Source organism: Salmo salar, chromosome ssa07 (assembly GCF_905237065.1).
Source record: "Salmo salar chromosome ssa07, Ssal_v3.1, whole genome shotgun sequence".
Taxonomy (NCBI): Eukaryota; Metazoa; Chordata; class Actinopteri; order Salmoniformes; family Salmonidae; genus Salmo; species Salmo salar.
This window is the reverse complement of record NC_059448.1, coordinates 29,086,098-29,113,163: the sequence shown is the minus strand read 5'-3', so window position 1 is coordinate 29,113,163 and position 27,066 is coordinate 29,086,098. Positions and strand designations below refer to the sequence as shown.

Below are 27,066 nucleotides of genomic sequence, written 5' to 3'. Positions count from 1 at the left end.
AGCTCTTTTTTCTTTGTCTTTTTCTTTCTCTCCCAGTGTTATTTTTCTCTCTTTCTGTTTTATCCCTTGTTCAATGACGGGCCTATGTCTGTGTATCCGTGTGTTTCTCTGAGCACATGTCTGAAGTAGCATGTGGAGACCATGGCCTCTCTCTTTCTGTCTTTATGCTCTCTCTCTCTCTTTCTCTTTTTCTGTCATTACTCTCTCTCTCTTTCTTTCTCTTTCTCTTTCGCTCTCTTTCTCCCACTCTTTTTGTCTCCCCCTCTCTTTCTCTCTCTCTCTCTCTCTCTCTCTCTCTCTCTCTCTCTCTCTCTCTTCTCTCTCTCCAGTGGAGTAACCTTGCCCTGCTTCTGTCACTGTGATTAGGATGAGTGTGGAGATCAGAGGAAAGAGTGCGGGGAAGAGAGGGAGAACTTGACCAACAGAGAGAGCGAGGAGAGAGGGCAGACTTTCCCCCTTTCCCTCTCTTTCTATCTCCCCCCCCATCCCCCCTCACCCCCTCCTTCACTTGTATTTGTTAAAGAGAACCCCCCTGTAAGAGTGAGGTCAAGAGTTTGAGGAGGAAGCTAGTGACATGTCTGCTGGTCATGTGAAGTGGTCTATGATCTATGAACCTGGGACTGTGTTTGCTCGACGTTTCAGCCGCAACAACCAGTAGGGCTGTTCACCATGCACCTTGTGGTACACACACACACACACACACACACACACACACACACACACACACACACACACACACACACACACACACACACACACACACACACACACACACACACACACACACACACACACACACACACACACACACACACACACACACACACACACACACACACGCACACATTCACATCTGTATGGCCAGACACCACAACAGACTGTGAGGTTTCACCATGGTTCCTTTGTAGTTCAATTTTAAGTCTAGATGGACCATCGTCATGTTGATCTGCTTACAGGGCCCCTGGGATCCTGGGCCTAATTCCATATAACTTTGGCCTTGCATTCCAACCCCTGTCCCTTCACCTATCACATCCCCTACCCTTTCACCTCCACCTTACTCCCTATGACATACTCAAATATAGATGAGGGGTATAACTTACACTCACGCTACAATCACGAACACATTACCCATACAAACACACACATAACTATCACAACCACCTCACTCTTTACAACCCACATCCACACAGCTCCAAACCCCCTCACCTCTCCCACCCCCTCAAACCCCCTCTCTCTCTCTCCTCTCACCTCAACCTGGATTCAGGGGTAGATGTAACATAGTAAATGAAAATCCGGGTCACTCAAATGAATATGATGTGTTATGTTTGGTATGGTATGGTATGTGTTCATTTGTGGTTTTCCGTCATCCATTTCGTATGATATGTTTCAAATAACAATTTGTATGATATGTTTCGAATTACAATTTGTATGATATTTTACGAATCACAATTTGTATCTGCAATACATATGATATGTTATGAATTCCAATTTGTTGTGGCTAACGTTAGTTAGGTGGCTAACGCTAACGTTAGCTAAGTGGCTAATATTAGCAAGGCCAGGGGTTAAGGTTATGGGAAGGGTTAGCTAACATGATAAGTAGTTGCAAAGTAGCTAAAAACAGTAAGTAGTTGCAAATGAGCTAAAATGCTAAAGTTGTCCACGGTGAGATTTGAACACGCAACCTCAGGGTTGATAGACGTTCCCATTATAAGCCTGCCCGTCAATGCCGACCAACCACCTTCCTTTCATTTTTGCCTTCAATAACCTTCTCTTTTATGTAACCATACCAAATGTAACATATACTAATTTGAGTGTCCCGGATTTTTGTTTACTGTGCTACGTCTAGTCTATGAGACCAGGCTGCTCTCCTCCCCAGGACGCAACCGACACCCTTTCATCCCTAATCGCATTGAAACGCCATCCCTGACCCTTGACCTCTAGCTAGCCTCTAGCTGGCCCCTAGGAGCCCCTAGCTCAGGACTGCTGCTGGGGTGTTTTAATCCTCTATGAAAGGACCTATATTGCATTGTTCCCCGTCCCAGACGGTCTCAATATTGACTGACTGACAGACTGACTGGCTGTTTATGAGTAGGCTTAGACTCTGTATGTAGACTAACGCTGAGATATCTCATATCTTTCTCGCATGAGAGGTTGTTTTCTGTCCCGCTCTGGTTTCTGAGAAAGAAGCATACGCATTGTTCTGTGAATGGGCTTTGGTATGTGTGAGATGGCTTATGTACTTTATCTATACTAATAGTGTGATGGATTCTATGTTGTTGTAGGTATTCCAACTAAGCATAACGTGCAAGGACTATTGAGACATACACCTATCTTAAAAGTCCCTGCATTGGTTAACTGTTCATTTTAGAATTGATTTAAAACATTTAAAAAAAAATTAAAGCACCATGTGGCCTTGCACACAAAGACATGTCTGACATGCTTTTAAGATATGTGCCTGGTCGGTCCCTCAGATCCTCTGGCCTTTTAGTTGTTCCAAAGGTCATAACCAAACATTTTGGTGAGGCTAGCCTTCAGCCACCATGATCCTGACATTTGGAACAGCCTGCTGGAGGATCTGAGGGCCTCAGAAACTGTAGAAACCTTTTTAGAAACCTTTTTAGCTGTGCTTTCAGTCATACTACAGTATCTATTTTATTTATTTTATCCCATTTTATATATCTTATACATTTTTATCTATTTTAATGCATCTCTCAGTCCACTGTTATTAGTATTATTGTTTTACTATTTTAATTTGTCTAACTTTGTTTTACTATTTTAATTTGTCTAGTTTTTATCTTTCTCACCTTTTATTTTATTTAGGACTTTGAAATGCATCCCCTTTCTTTAAGAAATGTGCTTTATAAATAAAGTTTGATGTAATTATTGAAATAGGCAGGGGGAGAAGTTTAAAATGTGTATTCATTTTGAACAAAAGCTGCATTAAGGTTGCCGCATGATTGATAAACTATGATAGCAGATCCCATATGTATTCCCCATGTAAGAGCTCTACTTACTATCAGATAGTGGTTAGACTGTCCTGGTATGTGGCACCCAGTCTTTTCCTCTCTATTTCTGATCATTTAAAACATGTTAAATATGTTGTGTATTTGTTTCAGTGGGATAATCAAACCCACTACACATCTTGAACAAAAAGCATGGCGGTTGTTTATTCCTCATATAGCATTTTTCATCGTCATAAGATATTAGTTAGCAGACGTGGATCAACAACATAAATCAAACACTTATTCTATATTATTGCATTGGTTCAATCGTACCCGGCAAAGAAAATCTAATCAAATGCAGCACTTGAAAGTATTTCTCCTAGAGGTTAAGCCTGGTACTGCATGTGGTTCTCTCTTTTGCGCTCTCTCTCAATTCGATTCAATTCAAAGGGATTTTTTGGCCTGGGAAACATATGTTTACATTGCCAAAGTAACTGGAATAGGCAATAAAACAAAAGGGAAATAAACAAGGGAAACATGAGTAAACATTACACTCACAAAAGTTTTAAAAGCATATAGACATTTTGAATGTTATATTATTGGCTATGTACAGTGTTGTAAAAGTGTGCACATAGTTGAAGTATAAAATGGAAAAGTATTCAGACCCCTTGACTTTTTCCACATTTTGTTACATTACAGCCTTATTCCAAAATGTATTAAATAAATTAAAATAAATATCAGCAATCTACACACATTACCCCATAATGGCAAAGCGAAAACAGATTTTGGGGAATTTTTGCAAATGTATTTAAAAAAAAACAACAGAAATACCTTATTTACATAAATATTCATACCCTTTGCTATGAGACTCAAAATTGAGCTCAGGTGCATCCTGTTTCCATTGATCATCCTTGAGGTGTTTCTACAAATTGATTGGAGTCCACTTGTGGTAAATTCAATTGATTGGACATGATTTGTAAAGGCACACACCTGTCTATATAAGGTCCCACAGTTGACAGTGCATGTCAGAGCAAAAACCGGAATTGTCCATAGAGCTCCGAGACAGGATTGTGTCGAGGCACAGATCTGGGGAAGGGTACCAAAATTTGTCTGCAGCATTGAAGGTCCCCAAGAACACAGTGTCCTCCATCATTCTTAAATGGAAGAAGTATGGAACCACCAAGACTCTTCCTAGAGCTGGCCGCCGAGCCAAACTGAGCAATCGGGGGAGAAGAGCCTTGGTCAGGGAGGTGACCAAGAACTCGTTGGACACTCTGACAGAGCTCTAGAGTGTACCTGTTTTAGCTTTGTCATTATGGGGTATTGTGTGTAGATTGATGGTGGGAATTTAAAAATATATACATTTTAGAGTAAGTCTGTAACCTAACAAAATGTGAAAAAGGTCAAGGAATCTGAATACTTTCCAAAGGCACTGTAGATTGTATTTACAATGTTGTTAGTGCTCCACTGGTTGCCCTTTTGTCATGGCAACGGACACAAATCTTGCTGCTGTGATTGGATACTGCGGGTCTCTCTATTTCTCCCTCGTGGCTCAGTTGGTAGAGCATGTGGCTTGCATGGGGCTTGATTCCCACTAAGACCAACCATATGAAAATGTATTCCCGCCTCAAGTTGCTTTGGATAAAAGCGTCTGCTTAATGGCATACAGTACATAATGTAATACTAACGGTCTCTCTCTCTCTCTCTCCAGGGGACTACAGGAGAACCGTGTAATGGGTTGGACTGTAGTGGGGGATGCAATTGTAATCCAGAGAAAGGCAGCAGGGTAAGTCATGAATACATCTTTATTCTCTCTCCCTCTCACACATATTCACATCTGTGACCGACCGGCTCGATTCGGTCTTAAGTAGCAAAATTTGAAATTGTGTTTTTTACATTGGATAAAAATAGAGACTTGGATCTAGAAAATCATATATCATAGACTACAGTTGAGGAACAATGGGAAAGTAATTCTGCTTTGAAAGTTGATAAACTTGTAACCCCGCTTTTGAGGAAATGGCCCGTGAATGTTTTGGTACACCTGCTGGAGAGCTCTTCTTTGTCTACACCCATTCAGCATTGTTCACACACTCTTAAGCTTTAGCCCCACCCTTCTCTTTAAGGATTCACATGTGAGGCCATGTGCTAAACAGAGTGAGTATGGTAGTGTATTAAACAACCAACGATTTCAAGACTAAAGGCTGGTTTATACTACGTCTATCGACATGTCTGTAGAAAGTTGCCGCAGTCACATCATGAACATTCTATTGTCGTCCGACATGAAACTTGTCGTTGTCATTATGTAAAAGTATAAACACAAAAACAACAGGCTGCATGACATCAGCCTGCCTGGTCGTCCAAAATAGCATAAGTGGTGTATTTTAGCACCAATAAACCTATCCGTTTAAAAATGAATTCAGTATATGTCAATCTAGCAAACCAGGCAACTAAAAGCAACTTTCTAAACAATGTTTTGTCTCATTTCTAGCTTGTTAGCTAGCTAGCTAATGTCAAGTTAGCTGGCTAGAAAGTTCAAATAATGACCATATCATATAGCTGACAGCATCTTAACTTTAGCTAATTTGTATTCATTATTACAGGAAAATAAACTCACAACAATATCATTATTTACAAGTTAATGGCAAGCTAATTACAGAAAATAGCTTACGGTTGTGAGTGTGACGAAATAAAAGCAGGATATTCTACTGGAGAATTTTAGAACTTGGACACTGTCTCATTAGCCTAACGTTATATCCTTATTTGACTTTGTTGCAGGTCATGTTGTTCTTCACATTACCGTCTCTGGTAAACACACACTATATCAAATAAAATCTATGTGTATTTGTCACATGCACAGGATACAGAAGGTGTAAACGGTACAGTGAAATGGCTACTTGCATAGTGGATCTTTTGTTTAGACATGTTAGCTAGCTAAACAATTAATAATAATCCCAACTCATAACATTACTACCCTGCTTGAATATGCAGGTAGCTAAAGCTAACCAACTAGGTTCAATGTTAGCTAGCTAGCTAACATTAGGCTATAATTAGCAATGCAAATGGCTCTGAGATACAAATAATATTACTACATTGATCATACACGTAACGTTAGCTAGTGAGCCAGCCAGCTAGCGTTCTCTAGCTAGCTAACAGTACGCTTTAACTTACAATGAAAACAACTTTCTGACAAAATTAGAAGCGTATGATATAAGCAAATGTTGCTAGCTAGATTTTAATGGCAAATGAAAGTTCACATGTTCCAGAAGGCATTTCTGACAAAAAACACATTTTTATAAAATATTTATTTTTACGTTCGAATGCCTCTCGTGTGCAGTAGTGACGCACGACATACGCCTGAAAGTTAGTTTCCTGAAACGAGTCACACGATCAAATGTGTTCTTTTACAAAGTAAAAAGCAGACTTGGGTCAAATACTTTAAGTACTAGAAAGTAGTTGCGGTTCTTGCAAAACAAAGTCAGAAAACACATACTGTTGCATTGAAAGTCTGGTACAGTGCCTTGGGAAAGTATTCAGACTACTTGACTTTTTCCACATTTTGTTACGTTACAGCTTTATTCTAAAATTAATTAAATTGTTTTTTTCCCTCATCAATCTACACACAATACCCTATAATGATAACCAAAAAGAGGTTTTAATAATCTTTTGCGAATGTATTACAAATTAAAAACTGAAATATCACATTTACATAAGTATTCAGACCCTTTACTCAGTACTTTGTTGAAGCACCTTTGACAGCAGTTACAGCATCTTGGGTATGACGCTACAAGCTTGGCACACCTGTATTTGGGGAGTTTCGCCCATTCTTCTCTGCAGATCCTCTCAAGCTCTGTCAGGTTGGATGGGGAGCGTTGCTGCACAGCTATTTTCAGGTCTCTCCAAAGATGTTTGATCAGGTTCAAGTCCGGGCTCTGGCTGAGCAGTAGCGAGGCTATATATAGGTGGTACCGGTACAGAGTCAATGTGCGGTGGCACCGGTTAGTCGGGCTAATTGAGGTAAAATGTACATGTAGGTATAGTTAAAGTGACTATGCATAGATGACAAACAGAGAGTAGCAGCAGCGTAAAAGAGTGGGTTGGCAGGTGCGGGGTGGCGGGACACAATGCAAATAGTCCGGGTTGCCATTTGGTTACCTGTTCAGGAGTCTTATGGCTTGGGGGTGAACGCTGTTGAGAAGCCTTTTGGTCCGAGACTTGGCGCTCCGGTACCATTTGCCATGCGGTAGCAGAGAGAACAGTCTATGACTGGGGTGGCTGGGGTCTTTGACAATTTTTAGGGCCTTCCTCTGACACCGCCTGGTATAGGGATCCTGGATGGCAGGAAGCTTAGCCCCAGTGATGTACTGGGCCGTACGCACTACCCTCTGTAGTGCCTTGCGGTCAGAGGTCGAGCAGTTGCCATACCAGGCAGTGATGCAACCAGTCAGGATGCTCTTGATGTTGCAGCTGTAGAACCTTTTGAGGATCTGAGGACCCATGCAAAATCTTTTCAGTCTCCTGAGGGGGGAATAGGTTTTGTCGTGCCCTCTTCACGACTGTCTTGGTGTGTTTGGACCATGTTAGTTTGTTGGTGATGTGGACACCAAGGAACTTGAAGCTCTCAACCTGCTCCACTACAACCCTGTCGATGAGAATGTGGGTGTGCTCAGTCTTCCTTTTCCTGTAGCCCACAATCATCTCCTTTGTCTTGATTACGTTGAGGGATAGGTTACCTTAGTGTTCTTGGGCACAGGGACTATGGTGGTCTGCTTGAAACATGTTGGTATTACAGACACAATCAGGGACATGTTGAAAATGTCAGTGAAGACACCTGCCAGTTGGTCAGCACATGCCCGGAGCACACGTCCTGGTAATCCGTCTGGCCCAGCTGCCTTGTGAATGTTGACCTGTTTCAAGGTCTTACTCACGTCGGCTACGGAGAGCATGATCAGACAGTCGTCCGGAACAGCTGATGCTCTCATGTATACCTCAGTGTTTCTTGCCTTGAAGCGAGCATTAAAGTGATTGGGCTCGTCTGGTAGGCTCGTGTCACTGGGCAGCTCGCGGCTGTGCTTCCCTTTGTAGTCAATATTTTGCAGGACCTGCCACATCTGACAAGCGTCGGAGCCAGTGTAGTACGATTCAATTTTAGTCCTGTATTGGTGCTTTGCCTGTTTGATGGTTCGTCGGAGGGCATAGCAGGATTTCTTATAAGATGAAGCCACTCCTGCGTTGTCTTGGCTGTGTGCTTAGGGTCGTTGTCCTGTTGGACGGTGAACCTTCGCCCCAGTCTGCGGTACTGAGCGCACCGGAGCAGGTTTTCATCAAGGTTCTCTCTGTATTTTGCTCCGTTCATCTTTGCCTCGATCCTGACTAGCCTCTCAGTCCCTGCCGCTGAAAATCGTCCCCACAGCATGATGCTACCACCACCATGCTTCACTGTAGGGATGGTGCCAGGTTTCCTCCAGATGTGACGCTAGGCATTCAGGCCAAAGAGTTCAACCATGGTTTCATCAGACCAGAGAATCTTGTTTCTCATGGTCTGAGAGTCCTTTAGGTGCCTTTTGGCAAACTCCAAGCGGGCTGTCATGTGCCTTTTTACTGAGGAGTGGCTTCTGTCTGGCCACTCTACTGTAAAGGCCTGATTGGTGGAGTGCTGCAGAGATGGTTGTCCTTCTGGAAGTTTCTCCCATCTCCACAGAGGAACTCTAGAGCTCTGTCAGAGTGACCATTGGGTTCTTGGTCACCTCCCTGACCAAGGTCCTTCTCCCCCGATTCCTCAGTTTGGCTCGGCGGCCAGCTCTAGGAAGAGCCTTGGTGGTTCCAAACTTCTTTCATTTAAGAATGATGGAGGCCACTGTGTTCTTGGGTACCTTCAATGCTGCAGAAATTTTTTGGTGCCCTTCCCCAGATCTGTGCCGTGACACAATCCTGTCTCAGAGCTCTATGGGCAATTCCTTCCACCTCATGGCTTGGTTTTTGCTCTGACATGCACCATGAACTGTGGGACCTTATATAGACAGGTGCGTGTCTTTCCAAATCATGTCCAATCAATTGAATTTACCACAGGTGGACTCCAAGTTGTAGAAACATCTCAAGGATGATCAATGGAAACAGGTCACTTGAGTTCAATTTCGAGTCTTATAGCAAAGGGTCTGAATACTTATGTAAATAATACATTTAAAAAAAACTGTTTTCGCTTTGTTATTATGGGGTATTGTGTGTAGATTGCTGAGGATTTTTTAAAACTTGAATCCATTTTAGAATAAGGCCGTAACGTAACGAAAAGTGAAAAAAGTCAAGGGGTCTGAATACTTTCCAAAGGCATACTCTCAGTAAAATGTAGAGTTCTGGACTGTTACAGGAGTTGAGGCCTAATACGACAGTGGTTGTTAAAACTGTGCCTTGTCATTCTTTACCACAACCAATGGGGTAAGAAAAGGTACAAAGTCTAAATGTTGTAGTCACCTTCGGAAATGACAGCTTTGGTCAAATGACATGTTTTTCTTCTCCAACAAACCTAAACATTAGTTTTATTGAGAAAAGTTATTGTTGCAGTGTTGGTCACGTATTAACAGTACATTTTACATTTCAGTCATTTAGCAGCCGCTTTTATCCAGAGCGACTTACAGTTAGTGCATTCAAACAGTTAGTGCATTCATCATTCCTTCCTCAGTAAAGTAGCTATCAGCAAAATCGGTGCTAGTGAGAAAAGAAAGTGAAAGGGTTCTTTTCAAGAAAAGCAAAGGTGTTATGAATGTAATATATTTTGTGTTTTTTTGTTGTTGTCAGATGCACGCACATACACACATGCATACACACTTCAACTCTCCTTTAAAAGCGTGCCTACGCACTAATATCAAACTTCTTTTGTTTTAATATCTTATTTAGATCTTATTTAGATCCCTCAAGCACCAACTGACCATTATAATTCCTGAGCGTAAACGAATCAGTCATTCGACAAAGATAGACATTAGCCAGACATGTTTTGCACACTTACGCAGATTATTACTTTAATACTCTAAGAAAAATATCCTCTGCTGTTGCTGCAGTGATGGCTGGTTTATTGTATCTTCTGTCCTCATCTCCACAGTATATAGGAGAGTCCAAGCTCAACAGGTCCTAACAATACCTGTCTAGCTGTGTTCAGCCCTTTGCTGAAGTTGATACCTGCAGGCTAGGAATAGTCATAGTCAATTACCGTACCTGTCCCTGATCTGAGAGAATTAGACACAAACACACACACACACACAGTGCACACACACATACGTGTGCTCGAGGACTCACGCACGCACTCACACACACACTATCCCTGCTTCTCACCTGAAGCCACTTGATAACCTTTTACCAACGTGGTCTCATGCAGTGACAATGCCCAGGCTTGACAAATCTGGATGCTGGCCAACAGGGATGTTTCCCTGGGTTCTGGGCTAGGCAGGTCTAGATGTTGGCAAACAGAGATGTTACCCTGTGTTTCTCCCTAAGGCCTGACAGTGGCTCCTTTACCTGCTCTGGCCTCGCTCCAAGCCACTGTTTGTTCTGTCCTGCTACAGCTCCACACCTTGTAGAGTCTGTCTGTCTGTGTCTGTCTGTGTGTGCCAGCGATCACTCCCAAATTCTAAATGCCAGGGGGAGGAACACTAGTGAACCCATGCCCCACCTCTATCTATTATCCCTCCCCTCGCCCTTCACCCCTACCTACACCCCTTCCCCCTCGCCCCCTAACAAAACATGACCAGATCATGTCCCCGAATCCCTTTATGTGCGTCTCAAATGGCACCCTATTCTCTACGCAGCGCACTAAGCTTGACCAGAGCTCTATAGAACCTGGTCAAAAGAGGTGTACTGCATAGGGAATAGAGTGCCATTTGGGACTCAAGCCTACAACCTCACCTCGCCCTCTTGCCAACAATAATTGTTTTGATACGGGGAGGGGATAAACAAACAAATAGAAACAACGACGTCTGTTTTACGATGGGCTGATTTATGATCGGATGAATAGAAGAAAGGAACGTGAAATGTTTAGCATGACGTCTAGCGCGTGCTAACTGCTGCTAATGTGTGTGACGCTAAGGAGGCCCTATTCCCACTACGAGATATGAAGGAGAGTCTGAGGAGCCAGGTGGTCGAAAGAGAATTCTACTTTTCAATTCACATTACATCCTTTCCGGACCTTCCGTTGTCTGCTGATAAAAACATTTACAGCAAGAAATATAACCCTTGTAATGAAACGGAAATGTAACCATTTTGAATGATTGGACAGGAATTTAGCCTGTAAAAATGATTGTTGAGAATTTTCTTCCACATTCTCGGGTCCGCAGCTCAACTGTACAGTAAATATCGCAGTAGCCACTAGCCAGTAAGCACAAACTATTTAACAATCCGAGCAACTTAATCCTTAAACATATTACAATTTTTAATAATGCAGCCAAACCATATTACACTCTTGAATAATGCTAAAATCCACAAGCATGTGCAGAAAATTAAAGAGTTTATTTTCTCGTCCGTACACAGTAAATTAGCTGATAATACAGCTATTAGACTCAGTGCAGTCAAGCACAAAAACAAAACACTGTTGAGATTTAAAGCTACGGCAACAATTTCAGAATGTAACAGGCTGCTACTATTATTTCAGGTAAAAACGTAATAAAACAAGTCAATTTTTGTTGTTGTTGAAAATGACTACATTTCAGCTGTTTCAATTCCATTCCGTCCTCCCCTCAGTAGCCTCCGCTGTTCCGGAGGTAGCGGTCGAGACATGACAAGTTCACAGCGTATGTGTAGCCGAGGGTATTTTTTAACGAAACGTCTAGTAAGTTAGGGGGGAGGATATAGCGTTGTAAAATAGCACGGTATGGGTTCACAACGGCGTAGTACTGACAGCTACTGTCTACCGCAGAAAAGAACCATGTCCTTACCTCGTAGACCACTCAGCTGTCATGTCGCAGGAGCGGTCAGCTAGAAGGGCTCATACCCTCACGTTATCACTCGGCTTCTTACCCCACACAGCGAATAAACAAGTTCAAGAATAGGATAAGGAACTGGTGATGGAGTGAAAGAATAATGGAAGGAACATGAGGATGCGGTGATCCATCCTTCCCTGTGGCTCAGTTGGTAGAGCATGGTGTTTGCAACGCCAGGGTTCTGGGCTCGATTCCCATGGGGGGCCAGTACAAAAAATAATGGAAAAAAAATGCATGAAATGAAATGTATGTATTCACCACTGTAAGTCGCTCTGGATAAGAGCGTCTGCTAAAATGACTAAAATGTAAATGAAAGTGGAGTGGAGACTTCCATCCTGACTCATGTCCTCCGGAAAGATGCTCTAGACACCTCTCGTGCCAAAACGTTTGTGATGGTCTGATGTGGTGTGTACAGATTTAGATGAGTCAGATAGGTTAACCTCTCAGGGAGGCTGTTTTCTACGCCTCAAGCCTCATTCAGACCTTCTCCCTTTGCCGAAGCGGATTATTTATCATTGCCAGTGTCAGTATCACACCCATGATGTATCACGCTGATGTTTTCAACAATGGATGTAAGGTTTAGTCATTAGGTATGGCTACAGGACAGAACATTGAATTATATGGTCAAGTTCAATAACATGAGTCATTATCTGTGGATTTGACACTTGCAGACATGGTCCAAAGAAACATTGTAGAAACATATATTGCAAAAGTATTTCCAATTAATTTGGCAGAATACCCACCTCCAGTTAGAACAAGCTGTTTAGCCCACGGGACAGAGAAAATGTACTTCTCTCTCTCTCTCTCTCTGGGGCTCTCTCTCTGTGTCCCTGTCTATCTCTCTATCTCCCTCTCCTCCCCTCTCCCTCTCACCCCCCCCCTTTGATTCTCTGTTTAGTCTACTCTGACTGAGTGCACCTTTAGATCAGTTTTGCCTCTTGCCTTGATCTACCTGGTTGTTTATTCTGTGAAGTGCAGTTATAATTCTATTGGCCAGCTAAAAGGCTCCACACACACTCGTTGTTTTTCTAATCCACTAAATAGCTTTTATGTTGTCAGATGAACTGATATCAAAGTTAATAGTTTTAGCTTCGCCAGTGAGCTGCAAACATCTCACACTCTCTCTGGTTGGCTCAGTTGGCTCAGACCTACAGTAGGTGTGCTGAACAGCTGTCGGTGTGTGTGTGTGTGTGTGTGTGTGTTTGTGTGTCTATGTCCACGTCTGTGTCTATTCCAACGTAACCTCCAGAGATTGATTTGGGTTGGTCTATACACTACGTGTGTATGCATTAGCCCCCTTGTCCATGTCTGTGCCTCAGCTCCCTAGCGGCTTTCAGCAGTCTGACATACTAGTCTTACCAGCACAAGGACCTACTTACTACCTCTATGGTACCCAGTCTGTATCCAAACAACAATTACCTAGGGGCTGTCTGAGGCAGTACACACACAGTGTGGCTGCAGCCTACACTTACACAGCCACACGGATAGAGGCCTTGCAGCAAATAACATAGCGGCGACTATATTACGCTCCACACACACACACTCCTATTGTTTAACGCTAACCCTAAGTGGAGGGTGTTGGTTTGTCTCTGCTCAGTTTTCTCCTGTACTAAAGGCACGTTTTGAGGTATTTGTCTAAACCACAGATCTAGGATCAGATAAGACTACCACAGACTTCAACCACACAAAAAAAAAGACATGAGATCAGTTTAGGCGGAAATTTAGAAGCACACTTGAGGTAGACGTAGGTATTTAAATCTGATTAAAATCACCTGAATCATAACCTTAACCACAAGCAAAACTTGCGCTGGAAGCATGTTTGAGTGGAGGTTTGTCTTCTAATCTACTGATATAGGATCAGATTAGCCTACCATTATAATAACCATAACCATAAGGGGATGAAATGCCAAACCGACATAAGATCAGTATCTAAGTCCTACAGAGTATCATCCTATTCCCCTATTCCATTGGAAGCTATTAACCACATATCTAGGATCAGATCAGCCTACCAACCAATAAACCGTAAGTGGGGATCAGTGTCTCAGGCAAAAGACATCCTACCTCTACCTCAACCATCCATCCTACTCTCTTAGGAAAAAAAGGGTTCCAAAAGGGTTCTTTGGCTGTCCCCATAAGATAACCCCTTTTGGTTCCAGGTAGAACCCCTTTTTGGGTTCCAAGTAGAACCCCTTTTTGGGTTCCAGGTAGAACCTATGTTACACCCTTTGTGGAAAGGGTTGGAATCCAAAAGGGTTCTACCTGGAACCAAAAGGGTTCTACCTAGAATCAAAAAGGGTTCTCATATCGGGACAGCCGAAGAACCCTTCTAGGCTGTAGTTATTTGCTTTTTTTCTAAGAGTGTACACATCGCTTAGCCATCTCGGCCCAAGTTACACCCTCCAAAATGGACACCGTGCCAGCTGCATTATGTCATTCTCCATGTACATTTCCACCTCCACCCTTTGTCTTAGCTGTCTCTGAATCAATGATGCCATACAATACCAGGACGGCACCATCGAGTGATTTCTAATCAGATTATTAACTATAAACGCCTTAATGTAATAAATAATACTGTGACATATTGGAACATGTCCATTTAGAGTCTAGGCTCAGAGGATGATCAGCTGGCAGGGAAACGTATAGACAATAACATCTGTGATAAATGTATACACTGTTGGACCATAAATCTGGAGATGGGACACACACTGATACATACAGATACAGCCCCCCATCTCAGCCCGATCTCTCTCCTAGGCCTATCTACAAGCCTAACCCTTAGCCTCTATCCATAGGGGGGGAAAAGCCTCTTACACATGGACACACCAGCAGAGTGGAAGGACTTAGAGTCCTGTAGTTCCTCGAGAGAGAGAGAGAGAGAGGGGGGGAGGGAAGAGAGAGAGAGAGAACAATAACATCCGTTTCCACCAGAGGTGAGAGGTCACGGAGGGACAACAGGATGCTTTGTGTTAAGCATTGCTAACATCAACACCAGGCTTTTATCTGCTTAGGGCCTCGGGCCCCAAGGGACCACACCAAGACCCAGGGCCCTGAAACATATGTCTTCACTTTGGGGAAGAAAGAGAGAGAGAGAGACAGAGAGACAGAGAGAGGGAGAGAAAGGGAGAGGTAGGAAATTAAACAATGCAAAGCTGTGTGGATTTGAGATCATCAAAGCCTTGTGGCCTTAGTGCTTCTTTAGTCAAAATCAGTTGCTGATCTTTTACAAATACACAGAGGATCAGTGTAATAGAATGTGTATAGTTGTTACTCTAAAAGTCTTTAAGAGATTAAGCTTACTTCTGCACAGAGCCAGTAGGGGGTTAGGCAGGAGAGGATAGTGAGCTCCCTCTTCCCCTCTCCCCCTCTTTCTCTATCTTCCTCTGTCCCTCTTGGGCCCCTCGATGAAAGAGTACGTCACTGAACCTCCTGCTTGACCGAATTCCTTACCTTAATCTTATCTCAGAGAGGGAGGGAGAGATGGAGAGGCAGACAGATAAAGAGACCGATGGGGAGGAGGAGATGAGAGGAGGGGATGGAGGCGGTAGTGATGATGCTGACGAGCAGATGGAGGGTCTTCTAGACAGACACACACACACACACACACACACACACACATTGTGACTCTGATTGCACACTGAGCAGATCAGAGCTGGCGCTATGAGAACTCTTTGAGCACACTGCTCTCTCCCTCTCTCTCCCTCTTCCTATCTCTCCCTCTCCCTCTTTCTCACTTCATCTCTCTCCAAATGTTTTCGAATGTGTTGTTTTTGTCATTATTAGCGGTGTCTACGTTTTGCTGACTGGCCTCCAACTCACAGTCCCGTGTTGAACGCCAAGAGAGAGAGTGTGTGTGTGTGTGTGTGTGTGTGTGTGTGTGTGTGTGTGTGTGTGTGTGTGTGTGTGTGTGTGTGTGTGTGTGTGTGTGTGTGTGTGTGTGTGTGTGTGTGTGTGTGTGTGTGTGTGTGTGTGTGTGTGTGTGTGTGTGTGTGTGTGTGTGTGTGTGTGTGTGTGTGTGTGTGTGTGTGTGTGTGCGTAGGCGCGCGCGTACACTAGCCCACTACCTCTGCAAGAACCTGCGGGCCTCAAGCCTTCTCTCTGAAAAGCATTTTTCTGTTTTATCAGTTCATGATCCACCTCTTCTAACCCAAGTAGAACCTCTAGTTCAGTCTAAACATGAACTAAAGGTTTGTTTAGGCTTACAGCAGGTTGACCTAAACACGTACACACCCGCATACCATGAGACGCGCGCACACACACTGATAAATTATGGATGTATAGAATTCTAGCAACTTTTTACCTCCCACAGAGTTGGTCAGACCTACAAACAACGTTCTTGCAAAGACACAAACACAGACACAAACAGGCTCAGGATGTTTATCAGTTCATCATAACATAGACAAATTGGTGATGATGATAGTGTGTTAGGTGGGTATGGGGTTTTCCATTCCTTTTAGTCAACTAGCCTTCTTAAAAAAAAAAGTTTGCTTCAGAGTAAACTCTGTGACTTTTCTACTTTGTTTCGGCCAAGCGGGTAAATGTAGCTTACATTCCTAAACATTCATCCTCTGTACAGTGAGTAGGTCAAGGACACTTTGACGTTCTAGTGCCCAGGCAGGACCAACTCTCACCCATTTTTATTTGTAGTTTTTTACCCTTATTTTACCAGGTAAGTTGACTGAGAACACATTCTCAGTTACAGGGGAGAGGAGGAGGAGGATGAATGAGCCATTTGGAAGCTGATGATGATTAGGTGGCCATGATGGTATGAGGGCCAGATTGGGAATTTAGCCAGGACACCGGGGTTAACACCCCTACTCTTACGGTAAGTGCCATGGGATCTTTAGTGACCACAGAGAGTCAGGACACCCGTTTAACATCCCATCCTAAAAACTGTACTTACAGGTCAGGCGTTCTAAACTTCAGGAGGACTAACTTTGACCTGCAACACACCTCTCTCTCTCTCTCTCTCTCTCTCTCTCTCTCTCTCTCTCTCTCTCTCTCTCTCTCTCCTTCTTATCTGCCATCCTCCCTGACTCCCTCCCTTCTCCTCTCCCCTCATGTCCTATCTGACCTTTAACCCCTAGTAGACTGCTGGTCTGTCCGGGCAGGTGTATGGTGGGGTGATAAGCGGTCACCACGACGACGCTGGTCATTAAACTAGAGACAGACAATAGCCGTCTGACAACCTCTCGCTAACCCTTCATTATCCCTCATTCCCTCCCTCCTTTCCCTCCTTCCCGTCGTCTTTTCACTCACTATACCCTTCACCCGCTTTCGTTTTGTTTTTCAAGTTCAAAGGCGAGAGAGAGAGAGAGAGAGAGAGAGAGAGAGAGAGAGAGAGAGAGAGAGAGAGAGAGAGAGAGAGAGAGAGAGAGAGAGAGAGAGAGAGAGAGAGAGAGAGAGAGAGAGAGAGAGAGAGAGAGAGAGAGAGAGAGAGAGAGAGAGAGAGAGAGAGAGAGAGAGAGAGAGAGAGAGAGAGAGAGAGAGAGAGAGAGAGAGAGAGAGAGAGAGAGAGAGAGAGATTTTAAAAGCCAGTATTGAAGTTATGGTCACCATAGATCAAGTTCTTGTGTCTTGAGTTATTTTCTCCGTATGTGGCATTTCAATGCATTACACTGCCCCCTTCTGGTGAATTCTGTCTCATCCTGACTTAGAACACAGAAGTGCTGATTTGGGATCAAGGAAAAGAGCGACCTGATCCTTGATCAGCACTCTTACTCTGAGACTCTTGATACACATCTATAGCTTTGTTCTCATTTCAGAACCTATTTCTGCATTCTTACTGTAGAACCCTCAGAATCTTGGTTACATGTGTCACACTCAATTACGTCCTATACGATCCCCTTCATATGAACTGAAATACAATGTTTTCATACCACTATTAGAAGGTCCGTAGAGGGGACATATGGATTTAATAATAAACATATCAAAGAACTGATCTGATCTACGATGATGGTGATCGCCACCATGATGAGAACCACTTTATAAATGATGAAATGAATACAAATATTTGTTGCTGTTTTATTACATTTTTTCATTCTTTTCTGTTTATTATTCTCTCTTTTCTTCAGCAAGGACGTGACTGCCTGGGACTCTGTTATACAACATCTATTAACCATCTATTGACTCTCATGTCAAAGCCCAAATCAAGTCCAGTCTCAATTGTGTGTGTGTGTGTGTTCGTGTCTACACGTGAGAACACATAGACATTTATCCAGACCTCCAGTGTGATTACTTCTAGAAGTTATAGCATCTAATTTAATCTGTAGTGTACAATCATTTATGCAATTTTCCCCTTTCCACAAAGACTACCCTGCCCTATTTGGCATCAAACTACTCAACCCGTTTCTCTCCAATGAAAGGATGTGTTAGGCATGTAGGAGCACATTCCAGTTGATACATAAAAAGGCTTCTGAGGTGCCCTCCACCTTTTGTACCAGTGTGTTTGTGTAACTAGACCCATGTTTCTGTACGGACAGGATATGAGGCATGTAAGTTAGTGAAAGAATAGGTTACGTGTATCAAATCAAATCAAATGTATTTATATAGCCCTTCTTACATCAGCTGATATCTCAAAGTGCTGTACAGAAACCCAGCCTAAAACCCCAAACAGCAAGCAATGCAGGTGTAGAAGCAATAAGGTGCACATCCTACTTCATCGAACTAAAAGACTTAGATGAAATCACCTGAAGTCACCTTCTCAAATCAAATCGCATTTTATTAGTCACATGCGCCGAATACAACAGGTGTAGACCTTACAGTGAAATGCTTACTTACGAGCCCCTAACCAACAATGCAGTTAAACAAAATATGGATAAGAATAAGAAATAAAGGTAACAAGTAACAGCAGCAGTAAAATAACAATAGCGAGACTATACACGGGGGGGTACCGGTACAGAGTCAATGTGCAGGGGCACCGGTTAGTTGAGGTAATATGTACATGTAGGTAGAGTTATTAAAGTGGCTGTTTAGGAGCCTCTTGGTCCTAGACTTGGCGCTCTGGTACCACTTGCCATGCAGTAGCAGAGAGAACAGTCTATGACCAGGGTGGCTGGAGTCTTTGGCAATTTTTAGGGCCTTCCTCTAACATCACCTGGTATAGAGGTCCTGGATGGCAGGAAGTTTGGCCCAGTGATGTACTGGGCCGTTCGCACTACCCTCTGTAGTGCCTTGCGGTCGGAGGCCGAGCAGTTGCCATACCAGGCAGGGATGCAACCAGTCAGGATGCTGTCGATGGGGCAGCTCTAGAACCTTTTGAGGATCTGAGGACCCATGCCAAACCTTTTCAGTCTCCTGAGGGGGAATAGGTTTTGTCGTGCCCTCTTCACAACTGTCTTGGTGTGCTTGGGCCATGTTAGTTTGTTGGTGATGTGGACACCAAGGAACTTGAAGCTCTCAACCTGCTCCACTACAGCCCCGTCGATGAGAATGGGGGCGTGCTCTGTCCTCCTTTTCCTGTAGTCCACAATCATCTCCTTTGTCTTGATCATGTTGAGGGAGAGGTTGTGGTCCTTGCACCACACGATCAGGTATCTGACCTCCTCCCTATAGGCTGTCTCATCGTTGTCGGTGATCAGGCCTACCACTGTTGTGTCATCAGCAAACTTAATGATGGTGTTGGAGTCGTGCCTGGCCATGCAGTCATGAGTGAACAGGAATTATAGGAGGGGACTAAGAACGCACCCCTGAGGGGCCCCCGTGTTAAGGATCAGCGTGGGGGAGGTGTTGTTACCTACCCTTACCACCTGGGGGTGGCACGTCAGGAAGTCCAGGATCCAGTTGCAGAGGGAGGTGTTTAGTCCCAGTGTCCTTAGCTTAGTGATGAGCTTTGAGGGCACTATGGTGCTGAACGCTGAGCTGTAATCAATGAATTGCATTCTCACATAGGTGTTCCTTTTGTCCAGGAGGGAAAGGGCAGTGTGGAGTGCAATTGCATCATCTGTGGATCTGTTGGTGCGGTATGCTAATTGGAGTGGGTCTAGGGTTTCTGGGATAATGGTGTTGATGTGAGCCATGACCAGCCTTTCTTAGGCAAAGGCACTATGGTGGTCTGCTTAAAAAATATTGGTATTACAGACTCGGAAAGGGAGAGGTTGAAAATGTCAGTGAAGACATTTGCAAGTTGGTCAGCGCATGCTCAACGTCCTGGTAATCCATCCGGCCCTTGGTCTTGTGAATGTTGAGCTGATGAATGTGGCTTTAACTGGTTAATCCTACAGACATATACTTATTATAATGGGGAAACAAAATGTTTTGTCTTGGAGTATAACAGAACTCATTTGGCGAAGCAAAACCCTACCTATACCTGATGTGTTGTATTGACTTTAAAACCTATCCCATTAAAAAACAGGGGTTTGGAAATATTTGGCACTTCCTATTGCTTCCACTAGATGTCACCAGCCTTTACAAAGTTCCAATACGTTATAAAAGAGTATGCATTCGTCCACCTTGAATATTATTCATGTTCTGGTTAAAAAAGGCCCTAATGATTTATGCTATACAACGTTTGACATGTTTGAACGAACGGAAATATATTTTTTCCCCTCGTTCATGACGAGAAGTCCGGCTGGCTTACATCATGTGCTAACGAGACGGAGATTTTTGGACATAAATGATGAGCTTTTTTGAACAAAACTACATTCGTTATGGACCTGTGATACCTGGAAGTGACATCTGATGAAGAGAATCAAAGGTAATGGATTATTTACATAGTATTTTCGATTTTAGATCTCCCCAACATGACGTCTAGTCTGTATCGCAACGCCGTATTTTTCTGGGCGCAGTGCTCAGATTATTGCAAAGTGTGATTTCCCAGTAAGGTTATTTTTAAATCTGGCAAGTTGATTGAGTTCAAGAGATGTAAATCTATAATTCTTTAAATGACAATATAATATTTTACCAATGTTTTCTAATTTTAATTATTTAATTTGTTACGCTGACTTGACTGCCGGTTATTGGAGGAAACGATTTCCTCAACATCAATGCCATAGTAAAACGCTGTTTTTGGATATAAATATGAACTTGATAGAACTAAAAATGCATGCATTGTCTAACATAATGTCCTAGGAGTGTCATCTGATGGAGATTTTAAAAGGTTAGTGCATCATTTTAGCTGGTTTTATGGTGCCTTTCGAGACCCTGTCTTTGACTTGACAAAACATTACACACAACTCTCCAATGTAAATTTATGCTTTCGCCGTAAAACCTTTTTGAAATCGTAAAACGTGGTTAGATTAAGGAGATGTTTATCTTTCAAATGGTGTAAAATAGTTGTATTTTTGAAAAATTTGAATTTTGACATTTATTTGGATTCAAATTTCGCCTCTTTAAATGCACCTGCTGTTGATGGAGTCCCCACGTGCTAGCGTCCCACCTAGCCCCAAGAGGTTAAAGGTCTTACTCACAAAGGCTGCGGAGAGCGTGATCATACAGTCTTCCGGAACAGCTGGTGCTCTCATGCATGTTTCAGTGTTATTTGCCTTGAAGCGAGCATTCCCTTTGTAGCCTGTAATGGTTTGCAAGCCCTGTCACCGACGAGCGTCAGAGTTGGTGTAATACGATTCGATCTTAGTCCTGTTTTGATCCTTTGCCTGTTTGATGGTTCATCTGAGGGCATAGCGGGATATCTTATAAGCTTCTGTGTTCGAGTCCTGCTCCTTGAAAATGGCAGCTCAAGCCTTTAGCTCAGTGCGGATGTTGTCTGTAATCCATGGCTTCTGGTTGGGGTATGTACGTACGGTCACTGTGGAGATGATGTCATCGATGCACTTATTGATGAAGCCAATGACTGATGTGGTGTACTCCTCAATGCCATCGGAGGAATCCCAGAACATATTCCAGTCTGTGCTAGCAAAACAGTCCTGTAGCTTAGCATCTGCTTCATCTGACCACTTTTTACTGATCTAGTCACTGGTGCTTCCTGCTTTAATTTTTGCTTGGAATCAGGAGGATATAATTATGGTCAGATTTGGAGGATGAGGGAGAGCTTTGTACGTGTCTCTGTGTGTGGAGTAAAGGTGGTCCGGAGTTTTTTTTCCCCCTCTGGTTGCACATTTAACATGCTGATAGAAATTTGGTTAAACAAATTTAAGTGTCCCTGCATTAAAATCCCCGGCTAGTAGGAGCGCTGCCTCTGGGTGAGCGTTTTCTTGTTTGCTAATGGTGGAATACAGCTCATTCAATGCTGTCTTAGTGCCAGCCTCTGACTGTGGCAGTATGTAAACAGGTACGAAAAATCCAGATGAAAACTCTCTAGGTAGATAGTGTGGTCTACAGCTTATCATGAGATACTCTACCTCAGGCGAGCAATAGCTTGAGCCTTCCTTAGATATCGTGCACCAGCTGTTATTTACAAAAATACATAGTCCGCCACCCCTTGTCTTACACGTACGCCACTGTTCTATCCTGCTGGTACACCGTATAACCAGCCAGCTTTATGTTGATGGTGTTGTAGTTCAGCCACGACTCTGTGAAACATAAGATATTACAGTTTTGAATGCCCCGTTGGTAGTTTAATCTTGCGCGTAGGTCATCAATTTTATTCTTCAAAGATTGCACGTTTGCTAGAAGAGTGAAAGGAAGTGGGGGTTTATTCGATCGCCTACGAATTCTCTGAAGGCAGCCCGCCCTCTGGCCCCTTTTTCTCCGCCTCCTCTTCATGCAAATCACGGGGATCTGGGCCTGTTCCCGAGAAAGCAGTATATCGTTCGCGTCAAGCTCGTCAGACTAATTAAAAGAAAAAAAGGATTCTGCCAATCTGTGGTGAGTCCTGATGTCCAGAAGTTATTTTTGGTCATAAGAGATGGCAGTGACAACATTATGTACAAAATAAGTTAAAAAATAAGTTACAAATAGCGCAAATGAACGAACAAAAAACGCAATCGGTTGGGGACGCGTAAAACGTCTGCAGGCGCCATTTTCACGCTTTGGGCAGTAGTGTACGTTTTTTGGTTTCAAGGCCAGGAGAACATTGGATATTTCAGAGCAGCATTTCCCAATATCTGTCACTTTTTGCTAATGATTATCAGTCTAGACCCCTTTAAGAAATACAAATAAGTGCCTGTAGGTATTTGGTATTCTTGCTCCCAGAAGTAGGATCACTATGAGCCTGGTCAGCGAGGCCAGTTAGTGTCCCAAATGACACCCTTTCCCCTCTAAACTGCACTACTTTTGACCAGAGCTCTATGCGCCCTAGTCAAAAGTAGTGCACTACATAGGGAATAGGGTGTCATTTGGAACATATCCTAGGTGTCAGGGGGAGCCGTGTGTTGAGGAGCACTAACACGGAGGAGAACCAGGACAGTGGAGGAGTCCCACGCTTTGGGCACACACAATATTACACACACTTACACACACTCCCCTGAGCGGGGTATTAACAAACACACAGGAATCTCAATCCCAACCTAAACACAGCTGGAAGGACCCCCCCCCCCCCCTGCGACACACACACACACACACACACACACACACACACACACACACACACACACACACACACACACACACACACACACACATTTGTACAGTCATACACATGTTCAAGGACACATATTCTCTTTCTGAAACAAACACACTCACATACTGTACACTCCCACTCGACCAAGCTCTCTCTCCCTCCTACCATGTAATGATGGCAGAAACGTGTCAAAGTGAGAGAAACGTGACCCACATCATCTTCCCTCTTTCCTTTTCTCCACTTTCCCCGATCCCCCTGTACCTCTCAAAGGTTTCATAGTGAAGGGACTTAATGTAATGTAAGATAACAGAACAAAAAGGCCTTCCCTAAATGTCTAGAGACAGGAGAAATGAATTCAACTAATAAAGTGTTTTAAGGATAAAGTTGTCCACATGACGTCAACGTTTCATCTGTACGTTTTTTAGCTTCTAGAGCCCTCCAACTCTACTCTGGACCTGAAAGCCAGTTCCACTGCATTGTTTCATTGTTCCCCTCTAGTCAGGGACTGATTTAGACCTGTGACACCAGGTGTGTGAAATTAATTATCAGGTAGAACAGAAACCTAGCAGGCTCCGGACATCATAGTGGTAAGAGTTGAATACTCCTGGTCTAGAGAGACTAAGGGATACATTGAGGTGTTTTTTTAAAAGTAATATTCCCAACATGACATTGCGTATTTATCTGTATGTTATTTTAACATTAACGACCTAAACTGTGTTAGTTGTGTTACAGTAGTTTGGATTTCATTTCAACACTACCTTCACTTCAAAATGCATCCCAAATAGCACCCTATTCCCTATATAGTTCACTACGTTTGACCAGAGCCCTACAGTCCCTGGTCAAAAATAGTACACTATGTAGAGAATAGGGTGCCATTTGAGAAGCATTCATAAATGTTCTTGTTTTCTGTTAGATTAAACCATGCCATTGAGACAGCTACGCTAACAATCGGAACTCAGTTATAATTGGTGGACGTGGTAATAAAAGTCTGTTTCATTGGAGGAGAAGCATCTGGATGAAAGACAATACGTCATTGGTTAATTTATTTTACACGGTACAATATCAACAACACAAACAGCATTATGTCCAGTGTTCCCCTTCACTTGGAAATGTTACTTTAGTAGTGTGTAGTGTGTAACAAAGTACATCATTATCAACACAAACACTCAGCCCCCTGCCAGAGAAACCATATATACATACAGTCGTGGCCAAAGGTTTTGAGAATGACACAAATATTAATTTCCACAAAGTTTGCTGCTTCAGTGTCTTTAGATATTTTTGTCAGATGTTACTATGGAATACTGAAGTATAATTACAAGCATTTCATAAGTGTCAAAGGCTTTTATTGACAATTACATGAAGTTGATGCAAAGAGTCAATATTTGCAGTGTTGACCCTTCTTTTTCAAGACCTCTGCAATCCGCCCTGGCATGCTGTCAATTAACTTCTGGACCACATCCTGACTGATGGCAGCTCATTCTTGCATGATCAATGCTTGGAGTTTGTCAGAATTTGTGGGTTTTTGTTTGTCCACTCGCCTCTTGAGGATTGACCACAAGTTCTCAACGGGATTAAGGTCTGGGGAGTTCCTGGCCATGTACCCAAAATATCGATGTTTTGTTCCCCGAGCCACTTAGTTATCACTTTTGCCTTATGGCAAGGTGTTCCATCATGCTGGAAAAGGCATTGTTCGTCACCAAACTGTTCCTGGATGGTTGGGAGAAGTTGCTCTCGGAAGATGTGATGGTACCATTCTTTATGGCTGTGTTCTTAGGCAAAATTGTGAGTGAGCCCACTCCCTTGGCTGAGAAGCAACCCCACACATGAATGGTCTCAGGATGCTTTACTGTTGGCATGACACAAGACTGATGGTAGCGCTCACCTTGTCTTCTCCGGACAAGCTTTTTTCCGGATGCCCCAAACAATCGGAAAGGGGATTCATCAGAGAAAATGACTTTACCCCAGTCCTCCGCAGTCCAATCCCTGTACCTTTTTCAGAATATCAGTCTGTCCTTGATGTTTTTCCTGGAGAGAAGTGGCTTTTTTACTGCCCTTCTTGACACCAGGCCATCCTCCAAAAGTCTTCGCCTCACTGTGCGTGCAGATGCACTCACACCTGCCTGCTGCCATTCTTGAGCAAGCTCCGTACTGGTGGTGCCCCGATCCCGCAGCTGAATCAATTTTAGGAGACGATCCTGGCGCTTGCTGGACTTTCTTGGGCGCCCTGAAGCCTTCTTCACAACAATTGAACCGCTCTCCTTGAATTTCTTGTTGATCCGATAAATCTTTGATTTAGGTGCAATCTTGCCGGCAGCAATATCCTTGCCTGTGAAGCCCTTTTTGTGCATAGCAATGATGACGGCACGTGTTTCCTTGCAGGTAACCATGGTTGACAGAGGAAGAAGAATGATTCCAAGCACCACACTCCTTTTGAAGCTTCCAGTCTGTTATTCGAACTCAATCAGCATGACAGAGTGATCTCCAGCCTTGTCCTCGTCAACACTCACACCTGTGTTAACGAGAGAATCACTGACATGATGTCAGCTGGTCCTTTTGTGGCAGGGCTGAAATGCAGAGGAAATGTTTTTAGGGATTCAGTTCATTTGCATGGCAAAGAGGGACTTTGCAATTAATTGCAATTCATCTGATCACTCTTCATAACATTCTGGAGTATATGCAAATTGCCATCATACAAACTGAGGCAGCAGACTTCGTGAAAATTAATATTTGTGTCATTCTCAAAACCTTTGGCCACGACTGTATATAACTGCTAATAATTGCTTGAATTAAAATGTTTCTTTATTAATGTGTTCAGAAATATGGGTGAGTGATTAGAAAAACACAACAACAAAGATTGATCATGTTGCCAAGGCATTTTTTTTTCTTCCTTTATTTAACTAGGCAAGTCAGTTAAGAACAAATTCTTATTTTAAATGACGGCATAGGAACAGTGGGTTAACTGCCTTGTTCAGGGGCAGAACAACATATTTGTACCTTGTCAGCTCGGGGATTTGATCTTGCAACCTTTCGGTTACTAGTCCAACGCTCCCAGGTATCCCAGAGAACAGAAAACAGATACACTTGGCAAAACAAATGAGTAATGAAAGTGTGAAATGTTTCATGTTAAAATTAAAGAATTACAATTTTAAGAGTTAGTTGGACAGGGAAGCTAAAGAGCTAAGCCGGCGAACCACTGGGAATACTCACATACTGGACCATCTCAAACTTGAAAGGAAAAATACTGGGACATAAAAAAAATGTCCCACTTAATCACATCACAATCAACTTTTACCAGGTAGATGTAGACACAAATACAGCAATACTTTCTTTGGAAATATTGTATTAAAATATGCAAATGATGTGATATCTCATTGAATGTGTGCATCAAATATTATATAGAATACAAACTTGACAATATATAAATAATTACCTGAACACAAGTCTGGAGAATATATCTAAGGATAACCACACACAATTTGGAGAATGCAGATGCTTCTGAAGCTGAGAAAAATGAGTTGACGTGTGGAAAGAGTGACTTTCGGGAAATGACGGTTAAAGGGAAGTACAATGAATTTAGACTGAATCACCATCTCTTCCCAGTAAGTCCAGTTTATTACATTCTCTATGGAATGGCCTTTTAGACTGTGTGTGATTCAATGAAGTGAGCCATGCAATTATGGATGTATGTCCATTTGAATCCTGAACTAAA

At 43.0% G+C, this 27,066-nt stretch overlaps 1 protein-coding gene across 5 annotated transcripts in view; it reads left to right on the top strand.

Annotated features, from left to right (window-relative positions):
- LOC106608923 (collagen alpha-6(IV) chain) overlaps nucleotides 1-27,066 on the top strand; it is a 193,578-nt gene that overhangs the window by 99,720 nt on the left and 66,792 nt on the right. For all 5 annotated transcript variants that reach the window (XM_014207146.2, XM_014207145.2, XM_014207144.2 and 2 more), the window contains exon 4: nucleotides 4,654-4,728. In XM_014207146.2, the coding sequence (XP_014062621.1) occupies nucleotides 4,654-4,728 (75 nt within the window). The remainder of the gene's footprint in view (nucleotides 1-4,653; nucleotides 4,729-27,066) is intronic.